We start from the raw sequence: 18,349 nt of genomic DNA on the forward strand, positions 1-18,349 counted from the left end.
TTCCCATATATTTTTTATTTATTCTGATTTGGAAACTCAGAAGCACATAATCACTTTTTCATTTTAATAGCTATTAATTTTTTTTCTGAAATGTTTAGAAAATTTGAGATAAATTTTCCAAAATCTTTGGTGGAACATAAGGAGTTATGCATGTAGATTGGCTGAATGAACTTGGAAGATTTTCAGCCACCTTACTGTATGTGTATAAGTTCAAATTGTACACAAAAAGAGGCAAGTGAGATATTTAAAACCAAACCATGGAAATGTATTTCTTAAGTCCATAAAAATGTCCAAAGAAGAGAGCACCACTCTTCTATAATATCCCAACTAGGATCCCAATTTCGGCAGAAGCCTTCTTCAGGGGACTAGTAAGGTACTGGTAAAAAAACAATAAAGCTGAGGACTAATAAGCCTGTACAAGCACTTATGCTCAGGACAAATTAACCGTCACACTGTGACAACGATTAAAACGAAACTGAGCTTCTCTTCTCTTGTAAGTTCAAATTGCATAGATCCATTCCATGTAGCTTGCTTGACAGATGCCTCCAAACTAGGTTGGGAGCTCATGTAGATGGGTTTCATACCTGGGGCAATGTCCTCAGGAACAACTACTGTGTTTCCCTGAAAATAAAACAGTGTCATATTAATTTGGGGCCCAAAAAATGCATTAGGGCTTATTATCAGGCTAGGTCTTATTTTTTTTCATGTACATGATCATCTCTCCCTTCCTCTCCTTCACCCCAGTTCTTTCTCTTTCCTTTCTCTCCCCCACTTGTGCAGCATCTTTCCTCCCCTCTCACCCATCCCCTTGTGCCTTCCCTCTGCAGCATCTTTCTATCCCTACCTCTCTCACCCCCTGTGCAGAAGAACTTTTGCACTGTGCACAGCATCTTTCTGTCCTTCCCTCCCTTGCACAGCTTCTATCCCTCCCTTCCATGCAGCAGAACTCTTGAGCAGCCCCCCTGCCCCCACCACTCAGCCAAACCCCTGCTGATCCTCCAATCCTTCCATTTCTTCCTCCCATCCGAACCCCGCCAACCACGAGATCTACATACTTCCCTCCAAAGAGCAGTGTCGACAGCACTCTCTAAACAGGCGGCTTCGCAGCCTTCTTCCACCGGGGCCTTCTGTGCGCTGCATTACTGATGACATCATTAGTGATGCGGCAGAGGGAATGCCCTGGCAGAAGAAGGCCAGGAAGCAGCCTGTTTAGAGTGCTGCCGACGTTGCTCTTTGTAGGTCTCGCGGTCGGCGGGGTTCGGACGGGAGGAAGAGATGGAAAGATGGGAGGGTCAGCAGGGGTTTGGCTGCACGGTAGGAGCAGGGGGAAGTGCTGCTGCCGGCGAATCCAGGGACATTTGGGTTAGGCTTCCAGGGACTAGGGTTTATTATGGGAGTAGGTCTTTTTTTGGGGGAAATATGGTATATCAGATAAACTTACTTGAGCTTAAAGCAATATGGAATTCTCTAAAGACTTTCACAGATCTTTTTTTTTTTTTTTTAATTTAGAAAAGTAGTTTATAAAAGCCAGAGATGAAGAAAATAAAACAATGTAGCAATGACGGATAAACTAGTACAAATAGTACATTGCCAAAACCAATAAACAATGGTTACTACCAGTGGTGTAGTGAGGGCAGAAGGTACCTGGTGCATTGGCATCTCCGCCCTCTTTTTCGCCACCCACTGCATGTACACCTTCCCTCCCCCCTCCTTCTCAGGTGCGAATGCCACTTCCAACTTGCTGCCCGCACCGGCCTTGGCTCTCTCTCTGACATCACTTCCTGGTCCCACAACCAGGTAGTGACTTCAGAAGGAAAGCTGAGGCTGACACAAGCAGCGGTTTGGAGGTGCTGCTCACACCAGGGAAGAGCCAAAGAAGTATTTGGGCAGAGAGGAGGAGAGGTGCTGGTGCCTCCACTAAGACGGCACCCGGGGCAGTCTGCCCCCTTTACTATGGCACTGGTTACTATCAAATCACAATCAAAACCATCCCTGAAAGCAAATAAAGAACACTGTAAATCCTGGTTTAGATAAACTTTTCAAAATTAAATATGACAAACACAGCCCAGTCTGCAACCCTTCTCCCTCTCCCCAGAGAGTATTGGGAATTATTTGCAGTTCTGATGTACAAAGAAGGCTAATTGAATTGATTAATGGGGTGAAAGGACTCTTACATGAAGAATAAAGAGGTCAGTGCTCTTCAGTTTGGTGATGTGATGAGGGCTATAATTCTGAATGGAGTGGAATAAATAAATGTGAATTGATTGCTAACTGTATCAAAAAGTACAAAAGCTAGGGACACTCACGAAGTTGCATAATAGCATATTTAAAATAAATAGGAGAACATACTTTTTCACTTATTGTATAATTAAGCCTTGGAACTCCTTGCTGGAGCAAGTGGTAAAAGTAGTTAATATAGCTGGGTTTAAAAAAGATTTGGATAAATTCCTGGAGGAAAAGTCCATAAACTATTATTAAGGTAGACCTGAGGAAACCATTGCTTATCCCTAAGGTTTAGTAGCATAGAATCTTGCTATGTTTTGGGACTCTGCCAGGTACTCGTGACCTAGACTGGCCAATGTTGGAAACAGGATAGTGGGCTAAATTAACTCTTGGTCTGACTCAGTACGGCAGCTCTTATCTTCTTATGTTCAGAAGACAATCAAGTAGCCATCAACTACATGAACAAGCAGAGAGGAATGAGGGTCATGCTCCTATTTTGGGAACATGTCAGAATGTGAACGGCCATTTTCCAAAGGATGTCCTTCAAGGCCCCACATCTGGCAAACAAAGATAATATTCTAGCAGGCACTTGAGCTAAATACAGCTTCTTCAAGAGTAATTGCCCACAAACTTTTTCGAGAGTATGGGCATCTTTCAATAAGAAGCAGTGGTGTAGCCAGATAGCTAATTTCAAGTGGGCCTGAGCCCAAAGTGGGTAGACACGATCTTTTGTATACCTCCCGCCCCCCACCAGACTTCAGCATATGCAAACTGAGCATGGACTTGGGGGAGTGGAGGCCATTCTAAGTCACTGCCTTCAGCTACCCATCAACTGGTGGACTTGGAGATCCATACCACCACAGCAAGGGTAGGCCTGAGCCCAATGTGGATGGTCCCCTGCTTACCCAGGTCCACCCTTAGCTATGCCACTTACAAGAAGATTTCTTAGTTCTGCTCCAGGATAAGGACACATGGCAAATTAGTCTCGGCTGCCATCCTCCTTCATTGAGAGCAAGGACTTCTGTATGTATATCCTCTGACTCCTGTAATAGCAAAAATTCTTCTGAAGCTCAAAGAAGACCAGGAAATCATGATTCTCATAGTCTTATATTGGCTGAAGCACATTTGGTTTATTTTTCTGTTGAGATTCTTCAGGAGTTCCATGAGACTGAAATATTTTCCAACACTGATCATGCAGGATCATGGTATGTTGTACCATCCCAGCATCGAGTCCCTAGCACTTACAGCTTGGATACTGAGAGGTTTGGATGTGCCTGACACTGTTTTCAGGTCTGGTTGGCTTCCAGAAGAGATTCTGTAGAAGGTCATACAGTTTTCAAAGAAAGAGGTTTGCCATCTGGTGTGACAGAAAGGCCCTAGATCCTTTTACTTGTCCCATACAAAAAGTGCTTAAATACCTTCTAAGTATCTTGGAGTCAGGTCTCAAAGGGTACACTTGCAGTTGGTGCTTATCATTATCATGTGGAAGGTAAGCCCATCTCTATACAGCCTTTAGCTATTTGCCTTATATGAGGCTTGCTTCTATTGAAGCCTCCATCAAGACACCTGCCATGGGATCTCAAATGTTCTTACCCAGCTAGTGAAATCTCCATTTGAGCCCTTTAATATCTGTCATCTGATGTACCTAACATGAAAAGTTTTTAAATTTTGATGGTGATTACTTCAGGTCACAGAGTAAGTGAGCTCCATGCTCTAGTAACTGACCCACCTTACACTAAGGCCCTCTTGTACAAAGGTGTGCTAACTGATTTGCGCATGCTAATCGAATTAGTGCACGCTAAATGCTAACGCATGCATGTTAGCCTATGGACGCGTTAGCGTTTAGCATGCACTAATCGGTTAGCGCACCTTAGTAGAAGAGGGGGGTAAGTGTTTCATCAATAGAGTGGTTCTGTGCACCCATCCAAAGTCCTTTCTTAGGTAGTGTTGGACTGCCATCTTAACTAATCAATAATCCTGCCCACAAAGGCAAAAGCATACTGCATACATTGGACTGCAAGAGCACCTAGGCCTTTTATATGGAGCATACTAAAGCACATAGAAAGTCTACCCGGCTTTTTGTTTCTTTTGACCCTAACAGGATGGTGCTGCCATCAGCAAATGCACAGTTTTCAACTGATTACATAGGCCAACAACAAAAAAAAATTATTGGTGCCATGGGTTTTTGACCTGTTCCTGGAATTATTTGGGGCGCTGATTCAGAAAATTGCATTGGATAGACCGCATCAGCTCTAGTTTCTTAGATATGGTTATGGGATAGTAGATATGCCTTAGGGATAGTAGAGCCAAACATAAATATTGGTCAAAAAAAGATTGGCCTCCGAGGGAATATATGTTGGTTGGAGGACAAAATATAATCAATGAACCACTGCCACCATGACATATAAAGCTAGGCCTGATGAAACAATTTGTAAAGGCTTTGATTAAAGTGTTGTCGGCGAGAGAGGAGGAGCAGGAGGTGTTTTCAGTACCTCCTGCTCCCAACTTTTAAGGTACGGAGCACGGGAGCCTGGAGGGAAAGGGGGGCCTCTGGTGACAGGAGGGAGTGGGCATCCCTCCTGCCATTTGTTTTAGGTTTGGGTGGATCGCCGCATTTGGGGCGGGGGCATGATTGTCAGAGGTTGTTGGGGAGGCCATTGGTGGCGATGTGGGATTTTTTTAAATTTTTTTTAATGGGACAGATCTTTTGTATGTGTGGGCAATCGAGGGGAAAAACATGCTTTTTAGTGAATTGGGTTGGTCAGTAGCGATCGTCGCTAAACCTGTGAAAATAGGTTTAGCGACGATCGCTGACTTTAGTGAATCTAGCCCAAAGTGACCTCAGTGCATGTGAAATCCACGTAGTAGTTATATTGCAGACCACTTTTTAACGCAACTTAGTAAAAGGGGCTCTTAATGAGAAAAGACAATTAAAGAAGTCTTCCACAGAAAAAGGTTTGGGGAAACTGTGTTTTATTGTTGAAAGGTAATATGTAGAAATAAAACAAAAACATAAAGAAAAATCCCCCACCTTTTTATTGGACTAGATATTGGGTTTTCTCCTTTATGTTTTTATTTTATTTCAATATATTATCTTGAAGAGTGGATTAACATGGCCACCGCACCATTTCATTGTTGAAAGGCAAAGTTTAAAACATTCAAAATAAAGTAGTGCAGCTGCCTTATAATAAAGTTAACTAATGTCATTAGAGCAACAAAGAAGACTTTAACATTTAGAGTGAGGTACACATTTTACTTTGCACAAAACTACTCTAGTGTGCATGTACAGACATAAAATCACCCCACATAATGGAGCAAAAATAGAGAGAATGTGTGTGGAGTGCGGGTGAGTATGTCTCTGGTGTCAGGACTTGAGTGTATGTGCCTCTGGAATTAGAGGTTGAGTAAGTCTGGCATGGGATACAAATACATCTATGCATATGGCATCAGTGTGTCACTCTTATTGGTAGACAGGGGATTCTTGCCCAGAGTAGCATCACAATGAGGTCTCTGACTATCGATTTTCTGCAGATAGATCGCTTAGAAGCGGAGGGAATGAGGAAAGAGCTGAATGAGTTATGGCGCATATTTCGAAAACATCTGAGTGAAGGGCATTTCATGGACTCAGACAGTGCTGCTGGTTTTAAAAGGTATGTTCTCATGAATGTTGGGAATATGAAGAGAGTTGTGCATGAGGGGAAGGGCAGATTTTATTTAAAAAAAATATGACTATTGATTTCTGGATTCTACAATGTTATTGCACTTTTCTGTTCTGTGTTGTTTATTATGGGTGTTTCTGTTCTCATTTTTAATAAAGAGATTAAAAATAAAGGGTATGTTGGGGGGGTCTTCCGGTGATGTCTGACTAAGATGGACGGAGCGGCCTGAAGCTCCCAACACTGCCCAGTATATTTTCGCTATAAGTTGTGCGTTTTTCACCTGGATTTGTGCTAAAACACTGAGGCAGTAAGAGAACTTGTGTGGAATCTGCCTGCCATGGCTACAAAGAAAGCTGGAGAAATGAAACACTATTTCACTGCCGTGGGAAAAGACAGCACTAGTAGACCACATGGTGTTAACAACTGAGATGAAGGCCCTGTGCTCACCGGTACAGCTCTGTTGAGTTCTGATGAGGAGGAAGAGAATAATGATTTATCCACTACTTTGTCCCCCATTACTAAAGAGGATTTAAAAACAATGCTAAGAGATTTAAAACATGGATATTCAAGCCATAGAATCCATACTGACTAAAAAATCAGGCTCTATGTATTTTAAAATGCCCAAGAAAATCTCAGATGACTGGAAATCATTCAGGGCTCTGAAGTCAGTCAATGTAGCACTGAAAGGGTCGTGATTCAGGGTGGCAATCATGCGTTTAGTTATAGCTTTGGTAGCACTGGAGGAATTTCTAGCCTCCCTGGATTTGACAGAGGCTTTCTTGAATATTCCCATATTCTGGTTCACAGGAAGTTCATGAGATTCTATGTGCTGGAGAGACATTTCCAATTCCATTTGGTCTTGCAATGGCAATTCACACCTTTACCAAGGTGAGGGTATTTGCAGCAGCACACCTGCACAAGGCAAGGATACAGGTGCATCCATACTTGGACAATTAGCATATCAGACTTTAGTCTAATGCCAACACAAGTTGTCCAAATGCTACAGGACCTAGGTTGGACCATCAGTTTTTGGAAGAGCCACCTGGAACTGACTAAATCCCTAGAGTATTAGAGAACAGGCTTCAACATGGTAGAAGGCCATATTTTTCTTCCTGAGCCACACAAACTGAAGCTAACATGGTAGATTATAAAGATCCAGGCAATGCCACCCCTTACACCTTGACACTATCTACAGGTGCTGGGGTCGATAGTAGCAACCATAGAGATTGTCCCGTCATTGAAAACTCATCTACGCCTTCTCCAGGATGCACTATTGTCCCGCTGGTTTCTACAGTCATAATCTCTCCAGATGCTGCGAAACTGGATGGCAAAGGCACATCAAAGTGTGGGTTGGTGACTCCAGCTGGAGGTATTCTCCAAGGGCCTGCTTCTCTGCATATCCTCTTGGGTGATCCTGATGATTGATATTAGTCTTTATGGCTGGGAGGGTCATTGTGAGGATCATCCAGTTCAGGGCTGATAGTTGCCCTCTCAAAGGATATGTTATATTAACAGATTGGAGCTGTGAGTTATTTATCTAGCACTGCAGTCATTGGAGAACAGCCTGGAATGCAAATCAGTCAAGGTTTTCTCGGACAAGGCCATAGCTGTGGCATACATCTACAGGCAGGGAGGCACTAAGAGTGTTCTGTTGAGACTGAAGGCCCAGTTGTTGTTGTTTCACTGGGTAGAAGTCCGCCTACAGGCTCTATCGGCAGCACATGTAGCGGGAGTGGACAATGTGCAGGCTGGCTATCTTAGCCGGCAGACCCTAGACCCGGGGGAATGGTCTTTACCCCAGAAGGCCTTTGATAGCATTGTGAGGTGCTGAGGGCATTTGATGTTTGATCTGAGGGCAGCCAACAAAAAAAGGATCTTGGTTCTTCAGCCAAAGATTTGAACCTGGAAGCACCAGCATGGATGCTCTAGTACAACCTTGGCAAGAGAAAGAACTGTTGAATGTGTTTCCCCCATGGCCCATGATGGGCCAGGTCATTAGAAGGATAGTGGCACACCCTGGATTGGTAATTCTGGTGGCTCCATATTGGCTGTGTTGACCATGGTACACAGACCTGGCTTGGCCATAGAGGGACAAATTTCTCAGACTGTCACTTCATCCAACTCTTTTCTTGCAGAGTTCAATTGCCCTGGGGAATTTAAACCTCTTTGGGCTTACGGCATAGCTCTTGAGTGTGTGGCCTTAGCATAGAAGGTGCTAAGTCTTGGAAAATGTTTCAGCACTGGGGTGCAAAGCAGAATGTGTATCCTTTTAAGACTCCGATGTCCGTGGTCCTTGCTTTTCTTCAGGATGGGATTGAGAAGGGCCTGCTTATTGTTTCCTTCAAAGTGCAAGTGGCAGGCCTCTCAAGCTTTTGGGCTCGAGTGGGGAAAGTTTCTTTAGCTTCCCATCCTGAGGTGCCCATATTTTTGGAGGGAACATTGCAGTTGCATCCTCCTATGCGACAGCCATTCCTGACATGGAATCTTAATATTGTTTTGCAGGCCCTAAACAAGGCTCCATACAAGCCCTTACAAAAAGTGTCACTGATGGATCTTATGTGTAATTAAACTCTGGAATTTGTTGCTGGAGAAAGTGGTGAAATCATTTAACTTAGCAGGGTATAAAAAAGATTTGGATACTTTCCTAAAAGAGAAGTCCATAAGCCATTATTGAGATGGCTTGGGGAAATCCACTGCTTATTCCTAGGATAAGTTGCATAAAATCTGTTTTGCTGCTTAGGATACTTGGGACCTAGGTTGGCTACTGTTGGAAACAGGATACTGGGCTTGATGGACCTTCGGTCTGTCCCAGTATGGCAATTCTTAAAGAATTAAGTTATCAGCATGGGCTACCATTAAGATGCGTTAATTTTATCATGAATTTGTGTTACTTTAGCACAGGTCCCATTTTATGCAGAGACCTGGTTTCTAAAAACTGGGGTTAACTGCAAAATTGTGGGGTTGATATTCAAAACTGGCCAGAAATAGCTCCTGGCTGGTAATATCGCCTGTTGGGGCTAACTGCTAATTTTCAGCAGTACTAAACTAATTAGTGCCAAACTGAAAAAGGGCTATTTTAGAGGCATTTCAGGGAAGGAGTCAGCCCTTGGCTGGTTAAGTGCTGATATTCAGCATAAATATGACCCCATAAAAGTCAATGCTATCTTTATGCTGTGACCCATATCCAGTTCAATGCTATATATTGCACTTAGTCAACTTCACAAACCTGGAAATTCAGTGCTGAGGCCCAGATATAACCATCATTGAATTTCTAGGTATAAAGAACCACATTACCCCTCTCCTTAAGTCACTTCATTGGCACCCTTTCCTCTTAATGACTTACAAGCTTATTCACTCCGCAGCTCCTTAGTATCTCTCCTCTCTTATCTCTCCCTACACTCCCCCTGGACACTCCACTCATTGGATAAGTCTTTCTTATCTGTACCCTTCTCCTCTATGGCCAACTCTAGACTCAATCCCTTTTGCTTTGCTGCACCATATGCCTGGAACAAACTGCCTGACTTGATACGTCAAGCTCCATCTCTGGCAATATTAAAATCCAGACTCAAAGCTGCTTTCAGTTCCAAACTCCAATCCACCTGCTACACACCAATATCTATCAGCATTCCCTCTGTAATTCCCGGTTCATAGACAACGGCGCGAAAGACAAAGGCGCGCCCGGACAATTGAGCGCAGCGCGGAGGCACGTGCCGCTCTAAATTACTGTTTTTAGGGCTCCGATGGGGAGGCGTGGGGGGAAACCCCCCCCCCACTTTACTTAATAGACATCGCGCCAGTGTTATGAGGGGTTTTGGGGGTTGTAACCCTCCACATTTTACTGTAAACTTAACTTTTTCCCTAAAAACAGGGAAAAAGTGAAGTTTTCAGTAAAATGTGGGGGTTACAACCCCCCACACCCTCCACAACGCCCCCACAATGCGGCGCGATGTCTATTAAGTAAAGTGGGGGGTTCCCCCCCACGTCCCCCGTCGGAGCCCTAAAAACAGTAATTTAGAGCGGCACGCGCCTCCGCGCTGCGCTCAATTGTCTGGGCGCGCCTTTGTCTCGGCACGCTTTTGACCTGACACCGTAATTCCCCTACCTGATCACTGTGTATTGATGCACCTTCTTGTCCAGTTTGTCTGTCTTGACTAGATTGTAAGCTCTTTTGAGCAGAGACTGTCTCTTCTATGTTTTGATGTACAGCACTGTGTAAGTCTAGTAGTACTATAGAAATGATAAGTAGTAGTGGCAGTTAGCAAAATGCTGAGCACTGCTGGCTGATTGAATCCTCTTCACTCCACAAAAATTCCCTAAGGAGAATATAACAAATATCAGGCTAAAAATGCTCCTTGAACCTAAGTACTATATGTGATTCTGTTTGTGTATGTAATTTATTGTGACCCTCCTTGGGAAAGGTGGGATATAAATAAATAAATACAAATACAAGTACAAACTGCTTAGGAAGTGCTATATACAGAACAGTGAGCTCTTAACAGCAATAGCAAACGTTACATCATCTTAAATCTCTCTCTCTCATATATTTTTTTAAGAATGAAAATAATTCTTCAAAGTCTCTGTATCCGACTTTTGCTAAGAAACAGCACCGGAGGAACCTACCTCTTTCTCCGGCCCCCTCTGCACAAGGAGAGGAGCGTGGGAGCCCTGCTCCGCCCCCCTCCCGGCACAGGAGAGCCGACTTTTATAAAAAACAGCACCGGAGGAATCCTGCCTCTTTCGCCTGCCCCCTCTGCACAAGGAGAGGAGCGTGGGAGCCCTGTTCCGCCCCCCTCCCGACACAGAAGAGCCGACTTTTGCTAAGAAACAGCACCGGAGGAACCTGCCTCTTTCTCCGGCCCCCTCTGCACAAGGAGAGGAGCATGGGAGCCCTGCTCCGCCCCCCTCCCGGCACAGGAGAGCCAACTTTTATAAAAAAACAGCACCGGAGGAATCCTGCCTCTTTCGCCGGCCCCCTCTGCACAAAGAGAGGAGCGTGGGAGCCCTGATCCGCCCCCCTCCCGAATCCAACATGAGCCCGACGACTTTAAATCAAGCGCCATGGAAGGCACCTGCGCGACCTCTCTTGTAAAGTAAAATCACAATTTAAAAAAAAATAAAAAACAAACAAAAAAAAACAACATACAGAATAATCTTGCTCCCTTTCTACCCCACTACTAACGCCCACAGGAAACTCCCAAACTGCGCCTACTGCAGTTGGACGAGCCCGTCACAATGGCCAGGCCAAACACACACCAATGCGTAGTTCTATTACTACTCCTCTTGTTCTCTTCCAGGCTCTGCCACACAGACAACTCCAAGGCATCCCCCATTCCTATCCACTTCACACTGCATCGATCGGTAAAACCCAGAACCCCTACATGCACTCTCCACTCCACACAAGATCACCCTCACGTATATTCGCCCTACAACCCCTCTCAGCCACACAAACCGACAAAGCCCCACCCAAAAAAACCAAGAACTCTAAAAAAACTTGCGTACTCCCACTACTCCCCACCCAATCACTCCAACCACCAGACCCTACTGGTCTTTTACCTGAACATCAGATCAATGAGGAATAAATCCACTCTGATCAAAGACTGGCTGACCGAACTAACCCCGACTTTGTCCTTCTCACAGAAACCTGGTTGCTATCAGACAAAGACATCATCATTAAAGACTGTCTACCACCACGATTCAAGATACTCTCCCTAGCCAGAACATGTGGAAGAGGAGGAGGACTAGCAATAATCTTCCAAGACCACCTCAACGCTTCCATTCTCAACACAACCTCTTCGCCCAATTCCGAAATTCTAACCATCGCCCTAGCTTCTAAATCCCTCCCCTCCTCACTAACCATCACATTATTCTACATACCCCCCAAAAAATGGTCCACGACCAAAGACGACTTTGCTGAATCACTACTTACCAATTCTCTAACAAGCCCATACAACCTACTTTGCGGGGACATCAACATACACCTCGAGCAAACTGACCAGCCTGAAATCTCGGATTTCTGGTCATTGCTCTCCCAACTAGGCTTTGACAAACACCCCCCTACCAAAACCCACCAAAGAAGACATCAGTTAGACCTGGTAACTCTATCCTCCAAGGAACAGGCCAATCCCAATTTTTATTGGAAACAAGGCAGCTGGTCAGACTCCCTTTGGTCTGACCACCGCCTATGTACCTTCACCATTGGATGCCAACTCAAACCCACTAAAAGCGGCAAAACAAGAACCATCAAAACCCACTCTTCCAGAGGAAAGATTGACCCAACGGAATTCTGGTCCCATTTCGAAATCAACACCTATCCAATAGAAGTTACGGAACAAATCATGACCTCCTGGATACAAGATAGTACCAACATACTAAACGAGATTGCCCCCACAAAAACACGCAGAATAAGAACCCCAAACCAAGAGGGCTGGTTCGATCCAGAACTGCTGCTATGCAAGAAGGATCTCAGAAAAGCCGAAAGATTATGGCAAAAAACTGGAACCCCAGAACACAGATTGGCCTGGAGACAAAAATTAAAAAAATACAAAACCCTCACTGATGAAAAAAGAAAAATCTTCTACTCCCACAAAATCGGTAATACTAAAACCAATAGCAGCAACCTCTTCAGACTGGTCAACGATCTTTACAACATAGAAACCTGCACAAACTTACAAGAAGAATCCACCTTAACCGCCAACACCCTTGCCGACTTTTTCAACACCAAGATCTAAAAATTAAGATCAATACTACCCGCCAGTCCCAACCCCCTCGAGCTCTTCCCCATCCTCACAGACTTGAATTCATCATATCCAGATCCTGGAACCAGAGCCGACCTCAGCTGGAAACAATTCGCATTAACCGACTGGCAAACCTTCAATACTTACTACAACAAGTACACACACTCCTATTGCCACCTGGACACATGCCCTCCAAATATCATGAAAACTGCCCCCCCCCCCCCCTGAAAAGGATTTAGGTCCCAATTCCTGCCCCATACTTTCTCTGTCTCTGTCATTTGGAAGTCAGGTACCTGGGGACATATCTTAAAGACCAGAAATCGTCTTCCAAAACATGTCCAAATTTTATTATGAGTTTCACATCTTTTATATGAATCAGGTTTGTCAGCATGTGACGTAAACACAAACCATATATGGACACAGGTCACATGAAACTTTAAACACATCAGCATTTTTTCTATCTGGAGATTGAAGTCCACAGAGGGTCAGAAAAAGCCTTAACCAGCAGAGCTTCTAATCTAAATCTGTCTGTAAATACGGCTTAACAAAACAATTGAATTCACTTCACAACAACTCTGTTTAAACATTCATGTCAAAGAAGGAAAGACAAACAGGGCCTGGTTTTCTTACAACTTTAAACAACAAATGCCTAAGGAAAATTATCAAGGTTCATGATACGTGTCCCTTCAAATCCCCTCTTACGTCATGAAAATGACGTCATAAATACACAGCATGAGCTGGAAGGGAGTGTTACTCTAGATATGTCTCTCAAGCAGTGTTCCCGCTAAGCTGCGCTGGCGTGCGCTGGCGCACAAAATATTACATCGCAGCGCACAAGTTTCTCGTCACAGCGCACACACGTGCTTGCAGGCAGGCGAGCTGGCAGTCCATGTAACGCGTCGCAAAGGTAAGGGGAGGCTGGGGGAGGAATCGGACGTCGGGGTGGGGGTGCGAGCAGGGAGGGGGGCGATCGGAAGAGGCGTACGGCAGATGGCAGGGCGGCGAGAGGAGAATCGGGCGAGTTGGCTCATAACTTGCTGGCGCCCGATATTTTTAGCTCACAGTGAAAAAAGTTTGCTCACAACACCCGCCCGCTTAGAGGGAGCACTGCTCTCAAGGAGGGGTTTTTTAGGAGCTGTAATACGAATAACACAGTACATGAGCAGTCAAGACAAGAGTGCAAATAAGAGATTATAACAATAAAAAGGTCTTTTACCCAACCCTGCATTCAACTAAAGTGCTGATCCCAAGAATTAGATAAATCAGAGTTACATTTGAACTCAGCAAAGAGGTCTGCTAATTTCTGAATGTCCATAGGAGGACCTATATTGTCAGAAAGAAAAGTACAACAGCATAAAATACTGAGGAGAATTTAACAGAATTCTCAGCTAGAATCATATCTAGGGCCATATGATTTTGAGAACCATCTGAGAAGTGGAGCCTAATTGATCAGTAATACCTTGCAAGGCGTCCCTAGAATAGTTCACAAAGCGTTGCTGATTATAATAATTTTAACTAATCCGATCAACATTCTTATTAATAGTAATAAAGGGAATAAGGAACTCAAACCCAGCCTTAACCTGAGCTCGAGCCTTAAATTCATCTGGGACCCCTCTTGGGACCCCTATAGCATCTATGTGATCAGATTTATATCGAGACAAATAAAAGGAAAAACCATGTGAATAGGAAGGATGCCTTTCAGAAAGAATATGCAGAAGCATGGTAACCTTAGCTAAAGTGCACTGGCCTATCCACTGGCTGGGTAGCTTAACAGGGAGCCAAAAGTCTCCATAAAGCCAGTAAATATCAAATCTGATGCAGCAACAATGGGGCACACCTATGAGTCAAGACAGAACAATAACCTGGGGGTAAATTACCTACAAAACTACCCTGTGTCAGATTAGAAACATGACATGTGTAATTGCCCTTATAGATGGTAACGGCAATATCAAGCTTTTGCTGTCCTGGCAACAAAGGGTATTTAGAACACTGCAGTGCACAAAGGGGATAGGTAAAATTAGAGGAGATATTGGTAAATAACCCAAAAAAGCATGGTTGGATACCAGGAGGGAGGTCCAGAGGTACGGTTCCTAGATGGGGTCTAGCTTGAGCACATATGTAACAATTACTCTTATTATGTTGATCAGCAGTGAATTTCATCCATTCTAACCAAAGGTTACGTTCTGAAAACCCTACCTCAATAGCCACAATATCTTCAAAAGTGGTATTGGCAATAGCCATCATGTCAGTAAGTTTATTGAATGTAGGGGCCAGTGGGTTAGTATTTTTTGGGGCCCCCACAAAATGGCGGGAGAAGATGAGTGGAGGTAGATAGATCCCGTAAGAAAACTGATGGGTCGGATAGCTAGACCCACCCTTAAACCTCATGTCCATAATGTACATACCTTCATCAGTAGGTCTAGGGTTGTCAATAGTAAGAGAAAGCTTAATAATTTGTGCAGGAACACTTTTCCTATAACAGTGTCCAACCTTATGAAGGGTCATACAAGTAAGCAGTGATTTACCATTTTGGTCCACTGTTTTTCAGAGTATTTTCTAGTTTATAAGCCCAGTCAGTATCAATATTCCACCCTACCACTTCCCAGAATGCACACTTAACCCCCCAACGTGAGTCAGTAACATATATATATATATATATGTCTTTAGTTTTAGGAATCTCTGAGGACCAATGGCACAGCCTTGGGATATCAATTGATGAACAGTCCACAATGTCACAATACTCAAAGGAGAAGGTGGCAACTTGCACACTGCTGGAATTATACCAAAGGGTAGCATACTGTCTGTCTTTCTGGATTCCAATTGAAGGACAGCCTTTGCGAGGGAGTAGTCCAGCTTGACGTCGTGTTTGCAAAGAGGTGTCGGGGGTGTTGTTTACAGCAGGAGTGTCATTTACAGATGGGTATGGGCAGAAAGTGTTGTGGACCCAGAACACATCATCCCTGTAGACCCAGTTAGAAATGATCCATACAGGGAGAAAAACTAGCAGCAGTGGTGCCAGTAAGAGAATGATAAAGTTGGTAGAATGCTGCAATGAAATCATCATGTTGTTACACTGGAGGAGGTGAAATCTGCGCAGGGAAGACTTGCTTCTGGGGTTTTAGGTTAACCCTCTTCAAGCGACTTGCGTGGATCCAAACAGGAAACTCCTCAGTGAGTGCAGCGGGCCTGGTCACAGCGATCACAGTAGTGGGAAGGCCAAAGGGGAAATCCGTCTGCTTCCGATCCTTGGAAAGCTGCTGGATAATCACCAGGCTGGAAAAAATGGGTAGGAATCTGTGGAGAGAAAGGAGAAGTGCAAGACACGTTTCTTTGAACAAGCCCTAATATTTCAATTAGCTTTTGGACGTATTCCTCCTGTATCAAGGGAAAATCTACCCATGGGGCGGGGAAAGGTCATCCCGTGAGAACCTCAAAGGGAGAGCAGCCAGATGTCTGTGCATACAGAAAGAGATACTTGAAAAGAGATGCTTGAAAAGCATTCCAAATATCATTCAGCAGCTGTACTCCAATGTGATCCAAATAAGAGATAGAAAACGAGAGAAACCATGTTGCCTGTACTGAATGTGGCAACATGTAACAATACCAATTCATTTACTTAGCATAGCTATGGCAAAAGAGAGACAATACTCAGTTACTTAAGGTTCTTAATTGAACAATCCAAAAAGATATGTTTTTTCGTGCTTCATATAACTATTATGCACCTCAGAGAGACCATACTGATGTACTGAATGTATTCAGAAATGTATGGATCATATGTAGGGAACACCACGAAATAAACGCTGTATAAAGTAAAACTTTTTCTTAAACATATAACCCTTAACTAAACTATATTCAGAATATAAAAGCTAAAAGTAAAAGAACATTGCGCAGTTAGGCTAGTAAGAAGTGGAAAAAGAGCTCTAAAAATGGCCAATGTTATGTATCCTGGGGTACCCACTAAACTAAAACAAGTAGACATGACACAGACAAAACATAAAGTTTTAAGCGTGGAGCTATTACTCCATCTGTCAAGTGTGCAGGGCTGAATTTAACTCTGCAAATAAACACATTGATATAAAAAAACCAAAACTACAAATAATGTATATCATAACCATCTCATATTTGAAAAAAGGCATAAAGCTAATGTCTCTTTGGAGCGTCTCTATCTCTGCAGTGATAAAGAGGACCCGTGGAAAACATTAGAAATATCTGTGCCAAAACTGATCTGGGATGGCTATGTATAAATCCGGAAAAAACATTTTAAATTAGCAACATCCTAATTTCAGCTAAAACAATAAAAAGGAATTGTATTTTCCAATTTATTTTCAATTCACAACCGTGCCAGCTGTAATTATCGAACTATATATCTCTGTATTAAGGAGCAAAAGGTCAAGAATGAAAATATCACTAGCAAGAAGTTAAAATGTCGAGCGAGCACTACGATAACCAATACCATGATATTGGGCAATGAATAAGGGAGAGCTAGCAGCTGGTATCCAGGGTTTCCCCTCTTTGCACCAAAGTCCGTCTAAAAGGGCGGCTTTGGGCACCTGCCAAACGCCAGGCATCAAATTCAGAGGAAGCTGTGAAAAAAGAGAGGAAGAGAATCCTGTTCACCCATGAGATCCAAAAGCCCATTTAAAAGAAGGGCTTGTACATTGTGAAAAGTATGAAGGGTAATGGGGTGACCTAGGGTCAGAGAAGTAACCATCTCTACCACCATAGCACAAGCAGCCAGGGAACTTGAACAGGAGTGACTATAAAAAAAGGCAACAGAGCGTAACTTACCGCCATGTTCTCCCTTCATGGTGTTACAATAGTCCCAAACAAAGAGATAAAACATGTGGGCATAAGCAGGAAAACCCAGACTTGAGCTAGAAACCAAAGCACATCTTAAATGTCCAACATTTCATAAGTCCATCTGATAAGAGCAGTCATTTCAGAAACCAGGGTCTGTCTCAAAATCTGGTCATAGAAGGAACAAGCAGAGATCCATTGGCGGCAGTGACCAATCATAGCAAGAAAAGTAAGCATGTCTTTCTTGGTAGCTGGGCGGGGCAGACCCAGAACAGCAGCAATGCAGAAAGTGCAGATTTTCCTCTGACCATGAGACAGGACAAAACCCAGGTATTTCACTTCAGATGTACACCAGTGCAGTTTATTTCATGACACCTTGTGACCACACACAGACAACCATTATAAAAGGTGCAAACTATCAGCCTGACAGGTCTCCTGAATTATGGAACACAAAAAGTTGTACAAAATGAGAATAGGATCATGAGGGGCAGTGCATGACTTGTAGAATAGCCCGAAGGACATTCCACACTAGGTATACTGTTGCTTAAAGGTGAAGGCAAAAAAAGAGCTGAAAAGCCTCACCAACAGGGACTAAAATAAAACATTCTTTAGGACAATGACAGAAAAAATCATTGGCTGCCGATGGAATGGTGGAAGAAACATAAGTGCAATGAGAATTACCAAAACACTAACAGCCCTATAATCTAGGACGAAACGGGGAATGCCATCAGCTTTGACAACAAGAGCGATGGGCGTATTATAAGAAGAGATGGTGGTTTTGATAATGCCGGAGAAAAGTCAAGAGACAAGCAGTGGAATCTCACCTTACTGCTTGATAAAAACAAGAATGAATAACTTCAAAGAAACACTATAGGGGGGTCAGTGGAAGCCCAAACAGAGAAGTCTGGGGGAAGGGACAAAAACATTCATACACGG

The 18,349-nt window shown here is 43.6% G+C and overlaps 1 protein-coding gene across 4 annotated transcripts in view; it reads left to right on the forward strand.

Moving 5' to 3' along the window:
- Positions 1 to 18,349, forward strand: part of C11H16orf96 (chromosome 11 C16orf96 homolog) — a 214,308-nt gene that overhangs the window by 152,400 nt on the left and 43,559 nt on the right. For all 4 annotated transcript variants that reach the window (XM_033914529.1, XM_033914532.1, XM_033914533.1 and 1 more), the window contains one exon: positions 5,755 to 5,873. In XM_033914529.1, the coding sequence (XP_033770420.1) occupies positions 5,755 to 5,873 (119 nt within the window). The remainder of the gene's footprint in view (positions 1 to 5,754; positions 5,874 to 18,349) is intronic.

This window comes from Geotrypetes seraphini, chromosome 11, assembly GCF_902459505.1.
Source record: "Geotrypetes seraphini chromosome 11, aGeoSer1.1, whole genome shotgun sequence".
In the NCBI taxonomy this organism is placed as follows: Eukaryota; Metazoa; Chordata; class Amphibia; order Gymnophiona; family Dermophiidae; genus Geotrypetes; species Geotrypetes seraphini.